Source organism: Anolis carolinensis, unplaced genomic scaffold, assembly GCF_035594765.1.
Source record: "Anolis carolinensis isolate JA03-04 unplaced genomic scaffold, rAnoCar3.1.pri scaffold_14, whole genome shotgun sequence".
Classification (NCBI taxonomy): domain Eukaryota; kingdom Metazoa; phylum Chordata; class Lepidosauria; order Squamata; family Dactyloidae; genus Anolis; species Anolis carolinensis.
In genome coordinates, this window is record NW_026943825.1 from 13,165,709 (window position 1) to 13,178,693 (window position 12,985).

At 40.7% G+C, this 12,985-nt stretch overlaps 1 protein-coding gene across 4 annotated transcripts in view; it reads left to right on the forward strand.

Annotated features, from left to right (window-relative positions):
• pogz (pogo transposable element derived with ZNF domain) overlaps window positions 1-12,985 on the forward strand; it is a 71,162-nt gene that overhangs the window by 49,250 nt on the left and 8,927 nt on the right. For all 4 annotated transcript variants that reach the window (XM_062965273.1, XM_062965272.1, XM_062965275.1 and 1 more), the window contains 4 exons: window positions 2,532-2,678; window positions 5,549-5,683; window positions 9,251-9,423; window positions 11,758-11,898. In XM_062965273.1, coding sequence (XP_062821343.1) covers window positions 2,532-2,678; window positions 5,549-5,683; window positions 9,251-9,423; window positions 11,758-11,898 — 596 coding nt within the window. The remainder of the gene's footprint in view (window positions 1-2,531; window positions 2,679-5,548; window positions 5,684-9,250; window positions 9,424-11,757; window positions 11,899-12,985) is intronic.

Below are 12,985 nucleotides of genomic sequence, written 5' to 3' on the forward strand. Positions count from 1 at the left end.
GATGTTTTGGTGCTTAATTTGTGAAATCATAACCCAATTTGATGTTTAATAGGCTTTTCCTTAATCCCTCATTATCCAAGATATTCGCTTATCCAAGCTTCTGCCAGCCCGTTTAGCTTGGATAAGTGAGACTCTACTGTATATACAATATATTATATATTTATAAATTATTGTATATATTTATATATATATATACACACACACACATACATATATGTATGTAAAATTAGCATAGCATGTTGCTATGGCACAGGAGACAAGATGGAACCATTTTCCTGGCTCTCAGATTGGTATGATGTCTATGGTATGGGAGTGTTGTTTCAAATTGGACCAAGGGTGGCCCTCCTGAGATTCGCAGACCATTTTCCTGCCCAGTAAAATGTCCTGGAATACCCAAAGTATCCAAAGACAACATTAAAATATTGGAAATAAATGGCAATCATAACTCATTGAAAAGGAAAAAAAAAATGTCATATTCGTTTGGCAAATGTGAATCTCCATGAACATGTGGAGACCACCTTTTGAAAACTACTAATCAAGAAAAACGTGACCTTGTTAGAAGTCAACCCTTTGAACAAGTGATACTCATAAGCATTCATGTAATGGCACACAGGTAACTCAGCTGTTAGGTTGAAGAACCATGTCTTTGAACTGCCAAGGAAAAAGGCATGCCACTATCAAAATATATTTGGTGCGCAGAGGATGGTTGTTTCTTTGAAGTTGAAATTGCAGTTGCAGCTGCCCAAAAAAAATGCACTCTCTTCAAACGTCTTAGTTAAAATATGCACTCAGAGATATAGTAGAGTCTCACTTATCCAACACTCGCTTATCCGACGTTCTGGATTATCCAACGCATTTTTGTAGACAATGTTTTCAATACATCATGATATTTTGGTGCTAAATTCGTAAATACAGTAATTACTACATAGCATTACCATGTATTGAACTATTTTTTTCTGTCAAATTTGTTGTATAACATGATGTTTTGGTGCTTAATTTGTAAAATCATAACCTAATTTGATGTTTAATAGGCTTTTCCTTAATCCCTCCTTATTACCCAACATATTCGCTTATCCAACGTTCTGCCGGCCCGTTTATGTTGGATAAGTGAGATTCTACTGTATTTAAAAAAACAGTCTTCTTTGAAAAACAACATATCTTGTTTACTCATAAAACATCTTGTATTAATTCACCATACAGGCACATTTCTTATTGAAATTCAGTTACAGATGGGATATAGGGTTGTTGTATGTTTCCGGGCTGTATGGCCATGTTCTAGTAGTATTCTCTCCTGACGTTTCGCCCACATCGATGGCAGCCATCCTCAGAGGTTGTGAGGTATGGAGAAACTAAGCAAGGAAGGTTTATATATCTCTGTGGGAAGTCCAGGGTCAGGGAAGATTGGATATAGCTTATCTGTGTTGAGTACACAGTATCATTCTAAATCAATAGTCCAGTATTTAGGTATAGTTGTACAGTAGAGTCTCACTTATCCAACATAAACGGGCCGGCAGAACGTTGGATAAGCGAATATGTTGGATAAATATGGAGAGATTAAGGAAAAGCCTATTATACATCAAATTAGGTTATCATTTTACAAATTAAGCACCAAAACATCATGTTTAACAAAAAATTTGACAAATAAAGTAGTTCAATGCGCAGTAATGCTATGTGGTAATTACTGTATTTATGAATTATGAAGTCCTCTTGCAAGGACAAGAAAGATCCACCATAATTAGAGTAAGCCTTTTTATCCTGAAAGCTATCAAGAAAAGAGTACATTTCCTGAAAGAAGAATCAGGAAAATAAGATTTTGTCGGCAAACAGATGGTCAGCTGGCTGTCCCCCCATCCTTTTTGCCTTGTTTTTATTTATGTTGCACTTTGAAATGGTCATATGACTGGTCAAACAAATAAATTATTATTATTATTTATTATTTAGCACCAAAATATCACGATGTATTGAAAACATTGACTACAAAAATGCGTTGGATAATCCAGAACGTTGGATAAGCGAATGTTGGATAAGTGAGACTCTACTGTACGTACTGAAGTCCATAAGATATACTTCTCTACTAAAGTCCAAAACAGCAGCATGCATCTACCTCCATTGAGTGGACAGACTTAACACATTGAAGTCTATAATCACAGTGACTACAAAATGGAGTCCTGAGTCTGAACATGCTCAGTACAATCACACGTCTATTACCCCTCCCACACCAAAGAGATACAGTCAAACTGGCAAATCAACATACACATAGAATACAAGTTAGCAAGTGTATACATTAACAAATACATAGTGAAAGGCTTGGGAGGCTGCTATTTCCAACAAAAAATATCTTGGGAATGGAATGAGGAACACATAGTCTCACCATAAAAGGGTACAGTGTGGTTTCGGGTGGGTCATCTGAGCATGCGCTATCGCCATTGGTCTGGAAGAGAGCCTCAAGCCCTGAAAGACGTCCGATTTGGACAGCAAGCCTTTCTTCTTGGGTTCTCATTGCTTCTGTCTCAATGGTTGGCTCCCTGCAGGTCTGTCAGTACCGTTCGTCACTCTACGCCGATGTGGACACGCATTTCCGGATGGTGCACGGAGATACGCGGCACCTCCTTTGCCCTTACTGCCTCAAGGTTTTCAAGAACGGCAACGCCTTCCAGCAACACTTCATGCGGCACCAGGTAAGGCCCCTTCAAAACGTTAACTGTATTGAACTGCTTTTCTGTCAATTAGTTGTAAAACATGATATTTTGGTGCTTAATTTGTAAAATCACTAGCTGTGCCCGGCCACGCGTTGCTGTGGCTTATGGGAATGCTTTGTTGGCCAGGTGGAATAGCAGTGAATAGCCTTGCAGCCTCAAAACCTGGCCATTTTCTTCTTATGGGAATCCTTGTTTGATGAGCTGGAATACAAAGGAATAGGCTTGCTGCTTGGAAGGCTGGATTATATGGCAGTGTGGAGTCAAGATAATCCAGTTCAAAGCAGATAATATAAGATTTTAAATGGGTTATATAGCTGTGGGGAAAGGCCTTGAGTCTACACTGCCATATAATCCAGTGCAAATTAGATAATCTGTGGAACAGGCCTAAGTGAAGCCTAACTCTGCCTGTCCCCTGGGCTGAGTCGGTTGCTAGGTGACCAAGTGGGCAGAGCTTAGCCTTCTAACTGGCAGCAATTGGATAAAAACAATTATTGCTCTCTCTCTAATTAGGACTTTATTTTTCTTTTCTTTTTGTTGCATCAACCTAGAGGCATGGATGATGGGTTGTGCTGTCAAATTTCGAGGTTGGGGGGCCTTTAGTTTTGTTGTTTTGTCCGCTGCCCTGATGCCATCACTCTTTTATATATATAGATAACGTAGTTTGACGTTTAATAGGCTTTTCCTTAATCCCTCCTTATTATCAAACATTTTCACGTATCCAATCTTCTGCCAGTCCGTTTATGTTAGATAAATATGCGATTTCCTGCTTCTTAGCGGGGGGTTGGACTAGATGGCCCATGAGGTCTCTTCCAACTCTACTACTCTATGATTCTACTGTATATCCCTGGCACAAATATTTAATTGTTGTACTTTAATTTTTGTATGTGCCATGTTTTTTAAATTTTATTGGGTTGTGTGATGTGAATGTAAGTTGCCTTGAGTCCCCATGGGGTACAAGATGGAGTAGAAATAAAGGTGTTATTAATGATATTAATTAATCTGCTGGTGGCACAGTGTGTTAAAACGCTGAGCTGCTGAACTTGCAGACCAAAAGGTCCCAGGTTCAAATCCCGGGAGCGGAATGAGCGGCCGCTGTTAGCCCCAGCTCCTGCCAACCTAGCAGTTTGAAAACATGCGAATGTGAGTAGATCAATAGGTACAGCTCTGGCGGGAAGGTAACGGTGCTCCATGCAGTCATGCTGGCCACATGACCTTGGAGGTGTCAACGGACAACGCTGGCTCTTTGGCTTAGAAATGGAGATGAGCGCCAACCCCCAGAGTCGGTCACGACTGGACTTAACATCAGGGGAAAACCTTTACCTTTATCTAATGTTATTATATTAATATTAATGATTGTGTTAATATTATTAATACTACTAGAGAGAGATATCTGTTTATTGATCATATCTACAATAAAACACACAAATACATACAAAGCCCCTAATCACTATCCTAACTCTCCTGAAACAATCAAACTTGATTAAACAATAAGTTTTGTATAATGGGATTAAATTACAAGATGTTAAATGAACACACATGGTTGTGTGTTCATTTAAGATGTTTTCAGTCATTGTTTTTCTATATTTTAATTTTGTAGTTTGTATTGTGCTTTAATTGTACATCAAACTGATGTTTTTAGGCCTTGTCCCCAAGTGAGCCGCCCCGAGTCCCATCGGGGAAATAGTGGCTGGTTATAAGAAATATATTATTATTTTATTATGACACAGCAAACAAGATAGATATGCTGGATTTCATATCACAAAATCACAAGTCGAACACTTCCCAAGTGTCTAGGACTGTGTGATGTATTTTCGGATGATGCGCGCAGATCCCAGCAGGGTGGCCTTTTGCAGCTGGCAGATCGTAATGTTGTCAATGTCTATTGTTTCCAAATGCCGGCTGAGATCTTTTGGCACGGCACCCAGTGTGCCCATCACCATCGGGACCACCTGCACTGGTTTCTGCCAGAGTCTTTGAAGTTCAATCTTGAGGTCCTGATAGCGGCTGAGTTTTTCCTTTTGTTTTTCGTCAATGCGACTGTCACCTGGGACGGCAAAATCAATGATCCAAACCTTTTTCTTTTCCACAACTGTGATGTCTGGTGTGTTGTGTTCCAGAACTTTGTCAGTCTGGATGCGGAAGTCCCACAGTATCTTTGCGTGCTCATTTTCCAATACTTTTGCAGGTTTGTGATCCCACCAGTTCTTTGCTGCTGGGAGGTCGTACTTGAGGCATAAGTTCCGATGGATCATTTGGGCCACATAGTTGTGCCTCTGTTTATAGTCTGTCTGTACGATTTTCTTACAGCAGCTGAGGAGATGATCAATGGTTTCATCGGTTTCTTGCACAGTCTGCATTTTGGGTCATCAGCTGATTTTTCGATCTTGTCCTGAATTGCCTTTGTCCTGATGTCTTGCTCCTGGGCTGCAAGGATCAGGCCTTCTGTCTCCTTCTTCAGGGTCCCATTCGTGAACCAGAGCCAGGTCTTCTCCTTATCAGCTTTTCCTTCAATTTTGTCAAGGAACTTTCCATGCAGTGTTTTGTTGTGCCAGCTGTCAGCTCTAGTTTGTAGTGTGGTTTTCTTGTACTGATTCTTTGTCTGCTGTGCTTTGAGGAGTTTCTGATTTTTGACTTAAATCAAAGCAGGTTCTTCACTTTGCTTTACATATTCTTTCCATGCAATGTTTTGTTATTATTATTATGAAAGCAAGGGGAGTAGAGTGACTGATGTAAAAGAATCAGTCGGGGAATTTAGATAAGTCCATCACCATGCCAAAGGCTACTACAACAACTACTACTACTAATAATAATAATTTGAATAATGTGTGTGGCTGTGCTTCTTCCCCCAGAAAAAGGGAGTCTACGGCTGCAACAAATGTCGACTGCAGTTCCTTTTCGCCAAGGACAAGATTGAGCACAAGCTGCAGCACCACAAAACCTTCCGGAAGCCCAAGCAGCTGGAGGGGCTGAAGCCAGGCACCAAGGTACCAGCAGCTGGTGGGCCGTAACAAATTGCCAGCCCTGGGAAATAACCAGGGAGGGATGTTTGGTTTGGTTATGTGTAACTAGCAACAGCCTGGAATGATTGGGGTTCAATTGTTCTTTACTGTGGTGCAGAAATGTTCCTTATCCTATAAGATTATAATGGTTTGGTTTGATATATATATATGTGAATGTATTTTATTGTAAGTGTTTTATGTTGATATGTTTTGACTGTGCTGTATCTGCCTCAAGCCGTTAGCAGAGGTGGGTAACTAATATCATCATCATCATGCTATGTAACAAAATCTGGAAAAAAAATCTGTTCCTGGTTTGAAAGTGTTATTTCCTGTTTAATTGTGCGGTCCTTCCTTTGAAAGTCATTCTACTCTAGAAATTTCATTTTGGTGTCTGACACAAACTAGGCTGAATTGGTTGAGACTTTTATTTCGTGTCGGGAGCAACTTGAGTCGCTTCTGGAGTGAGAGAATTGGCTGTCTGCAAGGACGTTGCCCAGGGGATGCCCGGATGTTTTGGTGTTTTTACCATTCTTGTGGGAGGCTTCCCTCATGTCCCCGCATGGAGCTGGAGCTGATAGAGGGAGCTCATCCGCGCTCTCCCCGGGTGGGATTCGAACCTGGCAGCCTTGAGACTTGGAAAGATATTAATTGAAAAACTAGAGCAAAACAAAGCTTTTGCAATGTGTTGTCGAAGGCTTTCATGGCCAGAATCACAATTGAGTTTTCTTGGCTCTATGTCCATAATCCAGAAGCCTTCTCTCCTGATGTTTCACCCACATCTATGGCAGGCATTCTCAGGGGTTGTGAGGTCTGTTGAAAACTGGGCAAGTTGGGTTTATATATCTGTGAAATATCCAGAGTTGGAGAAAGAAGTCTTTATTTATTTATTTTATTTATTACAGCATTTCTACCCCCGGCCTTCTCACCCAGTACGGGGACTCAAGGCGGCTTACAATAGAAAACACATAAATAACAGTTACAATAATATTACACCTCAATTTAAAATTAAATTACATTAAAAACATTCATAGATACACATAGAGTAAATATTTAGGTGCTTATCTGTTGGAGGCAAGTGTGAATTTTGCAATTGCAGAACCAAATCTGGCTACCAATATTTTAAACACTCTAAAATCAGGACAGTAAATAAGGAACAACACTCAGAAAACAGGGGAATTCCAGACAGGAAACAATCAGGAAAATATGCACCACGATAAAGTTTCAAAGCATAGAACACAATTTGTATATTAGAGCATCATATACATAATAATGTTAACAATAATAATAGAAATAATACAACTGATGACCAAATTCAGTCAGCTGTAGTGGCACACAGTCGTAGCTATGTTTAGTTATTATTAGGAAACAATCAGGGCCAGCTGATTGTTTCCTCCCGACAAAGGATTCCCCCAGTGAGGAAGCAGCCAGGCTTGGAAGTTGCAAGGCTATTCAGTGTTAATCAAGGTGGCCAATTGCATCATTCACGCTTGCCTCAGACAGACAAGAGTTCTTTCTCCCACCCTGGACATCATTCCACAGATACATAAATCTCACTGCCTAGTTTCCAACAGACCTCACAATCTCACAAAGAAATCTCCCAGACAGGAAGCAGGCAGGCTTTGAAGCTGCAAGGCTATTTGATGCTAATCTAGGTGGCCAATTGCAACATTCACATTTGCTTCAGACAGGCAAGAGTTCTTTCTCCCACTCTGCACTTTTCACAGATACATATATAAACCCCACTTGCCTAGTTTCCAACAGATCTTAACCTTTGAGGATGCCTTCCATAGATGGGGGTGAAACGTCAGGAGAGAATGCTTCTGGAACATGACCATACAGCCTGGAAATTTCACAGCAGCCCAAAACTTTTGCAGTTTAATAAACCTTTTCCATATTTTTATGATAGAACCAATTAGGAAATGACATTTCTGATGCAGAAACAAAATGTATGTTATATAGCAGTGATGGCCAACCTATGACTCGCGTGTCAGCAGTGACACGCCTAGCCATTTTTATATTATTACTATTATATTATTATTATATTATTCATTATTCATGATTACATTGAAACTACAACCGAGAGAAATCAGCGTGGAAACTGCAAGAGGTACCATAATGGTAGTAAATAATTTTTGATATATTAAATACAGTTATATATTACAATTATATATTTTTGTTATTTAATATATATATACTAGCTGTGCCCGGCCACGCGTTGCTGTGGCAAAGTGGTGGTGGTATTGGTTAAAAATTGTTGTGTAATTTTTATTTGACGTTATTTGCATTTTTTTATTAATTTTATTGTAAGTTATATTTTTATTTATTATATTTTATTATTTTCTTGTATTATTTTTAGTTATTTTCTGTTATTATAGTATTTTATTGTATTAATTTTTTAGTGTATTTTATTATTATTTTTGGGTTTCTAGGAGACCAAGTTGGAGGAGCTTAGCCTTCTAACTGGCAGCAATTGGATAAAAGCAATTATTCCTCTCTCTCTAATTAGGACTTTATTTTTCTTTTCTTTTTGTTGTATCAACCTAGAGGCGTGGATGATGGGTTGTGTTGTCAAATTTCGAGGTTGGGGGGCCTGTAGTTTTGTTGTTTTGTGGGTCGCCGTGATGCCATCACTCTTTTATATATACTAGCTGTGCCCAGCCACGCGTTGCTGTGGCATTTTCTGTTGGTGTTGGTGAGAAATTGTTGAGTTAGTGGTGGTATTGAATGTCTGTTGTATGGTAGTCTTTATGTTTAGTATGCACACTGAAGTGGATTATATGGCAGTGTGGAGTCAAGATAATCCAGTTCAAACCAGATAATATAAGATTCTAAATGGGTTATATAGCTGTGTGGAAGGGCCTTGAGTCTACACTGCCATATAATCCAGTTCAAATCTGATAATCTGTGAAAAAGGCCTAAGTGAGGCCTAACTGTGCCTGTCCCCTGGGCTGAGTAGGTTGCTAGGAGACCAAGTGGGCGGAGCTTAGCCTTCAAACTGGCAGCAATTGGATAAAAACTATTATTCCTCTCCCTGTAATTAGGACTTTATTTTTTCTTTTCTTTTTGTTGTATCAACCTAGAGCCGTGAATGATGGGTTGTGTTGTCAAATTTCGAGGTTGGGGGGCCTGTAGTTTTGTTGTTTTGTCCGCTGCCCTGATGCCATCACTCTTTTATATAGATAGATAGATTGTGAATTTATGGTATTTTTCTCAAAGTGACACACCACCCAAGTCATGCTAGGTTTTTTGGTGAATTTTGACACACCAAGCGCAAAAGGTTGCCCATCATTGTTATATAGTGTTATCATCCTTTCTCTGTTATTTCTGTCTCTGGTGCCCAGTTTTCTCTACAGAAAGTCAATGTAATGAACTGAGGCATATCTGTTTAGGTACATGTGTGCGCAGACATTCAAGTGTACAGATTAGGATTTTATCCCAAAGCCAGTAAATCCCAGGCTTTGTAGCCCCATTTTGGCCAGATGGATTGTGAGAGGGTTGTAGTTACTATCGCTCTGATTGTCTTGACGCAGACTTCTTTCTTTTTGCCGACAGGTGACCATCAGGGCGTCGCGAGGGCCTCCGCGGCCGGTGCCCCTCTCTGCCAGCGACGTGCCACCGGGGCTCCTTCCGGACGCCACGCAGCTCTCGTCCTCTGCCGACTCCCAGCTCAATTTCCCGTACCCGCCTTTCCAGAGGAACATCCAGAAGAAGGCTGTCCGGAAAATGTCAGAACCTTTTACCAAGTTTTTAAACCATTCTCTTAGGAATAATAATAATAATAATAATAATAATAATAATAATAAGGGTGCCGTGCCAAAAGATCTCAGCCGGCATTTGGAAACAATAGACATTGACAAAATCACGATCTGCCAGCTGAAAAAGGCCACCCCACTGGGATCTGCACGCATCATCCGAAAATACATCACACAGTCCTAGACACTTGAGAAGTGTTCGACTTGTGATTTTGTGAAATGAAATCCAGCATATCTATCTTGTTTGCTGTGTCATAATAAAATAATAAAAATAATATATTTCTTATAACCCGCCACCATTTCTCCGATGGGACTTGGGGCAGCTCACTTGGGGACAAGGCCTAAAAACATCAGTTTGATGTACAATTAAAGCACAATACAAACTACAAAATTAAAATATAGAAAAACAATTACTACTACTACTACTACTACTACTACTACTACTACTACTAATAATAATAATAATAATTGCAGGGGATGTGTACAGGCTTTGTGTTAGAACAAAGAATGCTGCCCTGGCAAATGTCAGAGAAGGCAATTCCACCTGAACATTAGGAAGGACTTCCTGACTGTAGGAAAAGCTGTTCAGAAGTGGAACTCTCTACATTTGTCTTTGGTGGAAGCTTCTTCCTTTGAGGCTTTTAAACTAGCTGGATGGCCACCTGTTGGGGAGGTCTTTGTGCTTTTCCTATATGGCAGGGGGTTGGACTGGATGGCCCATGTGGTCTCTTCCAACTCTATTATTTTTTTATTCAAAGACTAGTCAGGACTGGGATTGGTGTGTGTTTCCATTGCAGGGCAACATTAATGCCGAAGTGGAGTAGCATAGGTGCCTTTTGAGATACGTGTGCGAGTAACAGCCCTCTGCTTTGGGCCATTTATTTATTTATTTATTTGCAACATTTATATCCCATCCTTCTCACCCCGAAGGAGACTCAGGACAGCTTCCAAGTTATATGTACATACAATATATTATGGAGCCCCTGGTAGCACAGTGTGTTAAATCGCTGAGCTGCTGAACTTGCAGACTGAAAGGTCGCAGGTTTGAATCCGGGGTGTGGAGTGAGTGCCCGCTGTTAGCTCCATCTTCTGTCAACCTAGCAGTTCGAAAACATGCCAGTGTGAGTAGATCAATAGGTACTGCTCCGGCGGGAAGGTAACGGCGCTCCATGCAGTCATGCCGGCCACATGACCTTGGAGGTGTCTATGGGCAATGCCGGCTCTTCGGCTTAGAAATGGAGATGAGCACCAACCCCCAGAGTCAAACACGGCTGGACTTAATGTCAGGGGAAACCTTTACCTTTTACCTACAATATATTATAGTTAGAGTCTCACTTATCCAAGCTAAACGGGCCAGCAGAAGCTTGAATAAGCGAATATCTTGGATAATAAGGAGGGATTAAGGAAAAGCCTATTAAACATCAAATTAGGTTATGATTTTACAAATTAAGCACCAAAACGTCATGTTATACAACAAATTGGACAGAAGAAGTAGTTCAATACGCAGTAATGTTATGTTGTAATTACTGTGTTTACGAATTTAGCACCAAAATATCACGATATATTGAAAACATTGACTACAAAAATGACTTGGATTATCCAGAGGCTTGGATAAGCGAGGCTTGGATATGTGAGACTCTACTGTATATTATTAGCATAGCACAATATTAGCATTCTATATTACTAGAGTTTCCTGAGCTACAAGTGGTTTCTCCTGGGAACCCTCCTTATCACTCAGTTCTTCACTCGAAACGTTTTCTACTATTGACCTTGAGGCCCTGCACTTTCCAAGCCAGTTTTCTCACAGAGAGAAACATCTTTTCCCAGACTCTAGAGCCCATCACTTTATGCCACAGGAAAGTCCACAATCCTTTCTAAATCCTCAGTTAAACCATCAACCAACACCTGCAATGCAGGAAAAGCACCATCAAAGCACGCCCAACAGATAAACAGCCTCTGCTTAAAAACCTCCAAAGAAGGAGCTTCTACTACACTCCGAGGCAGAGAGTTCCACTGTTGAATAGGAAGTTCTTCCCCATGTTCAAGTGGAATCCCCTGCAGCTTATTACATCTACTGAAGCATCCCTGGAGTGCTTGCCATTTGATGCCCTTACAAATACATTATTTTACTGAGTGGTGATTTCAAAGCTCAAACTTCAGGAAGAAACCAAAGAACGGGGTGCATGGCTTTGGGGCTGTTTGCTGAGTTGACCCCACTGTTTCCGTCCCAAACCTCTTCTCCCAGAGTTGTAATGAGGCACTGAATGCCCATCCTTGTTGTTGTCTCTTCTTTCTCGGCTGCTGCAGGAGCATCCTGGGGAGACAGACGTGCCTGGAGTGCAGCTTCGAAATCCCGGACTTCCCAAACCACTTCCCCACCTACGTCCACTGCTCGCTCTGTCGCTACAGTACCTGCTGCTCCCGCGCCTACGCCAACCACATGATCAAGTAAGGATGGTACAATTATTACTAATCATCATCATCATCATTTAATTACTTATTAATCGCCCTCCATCCATGATGCTCTAGGCCAGGGGTCCCCAAACTTTTTAAACAGGGGGCCAGTTCGCAATCCTTCGGACCGTTGGAGGGCCGGACTATAATTGGCCACCGAGCAATAATAATAACAATAACAACGACGACAGCAGCAGCAGCAATAATGATAATATTAATAATAATAATAATAATAATAATAATAATAATAATAATAATAAAGAGGGTTGGAAGAGACCCCTTGGGCCATTGAGTCCAATCCCCTTCTGCCTTTGTGCACCGAAAACACAAGCAAAGCACCCCTGACAGATGGCCTCCCAGCCTCAATGTTAATAATAATAATAATAATAATAATAATAATAATAATAATAATAATAATAATAAAGAGGGTTGGAAGAGACCCCTTGGGCCATTGAGTCCAATCCCCTTCTGCCTTTGTGCACCGAAAACACAAGCAAAGCACCCCTGACAGATGGCCACCCAGCCTCAATGTTAATAATAATAACAACAACAATAATAAAGAGGGTTGGAAGAGACCTCTTGGGCCATTGAGTCCAACCCCCTTCTGCCTCTGTACACCAAAAGCAGATGCAAAGCACCCCTGAGAGATGGCCACCCAGCCTTAATAATAATAATAATAATAATAATAATAATAAGGGTTGTAAGAGAAGAAGAGACCCCTTGGGTCATTTAGCCCAACCCCCTTATGCCCTTGTGCCGTGGGGGCCGGATGAATAGCTTCGATGGCCCGCATCCGGCCCCCAGGCCTTAGTTTGGGGACCCCTGCTCTAGGGGATTTACAAGATAAAATTGTAAAGGATAAAAATACATACATACAAATATTAATAAAATTAACATAGATTAAAAGCTCTAGTAAAGAGCCAGGTCTAATGATGATGATAATAATAATACTAATAATAAACGTATACTCCAAGTGACCTTCCAGGTAGGATTTGAGGGGAGAGAGCTCTATGTATCTGCGAGCATTTCCTCGCCGGTTGCACTTTTCTTGCCTTGTTAATTTGATATAGTCACAGGGTCC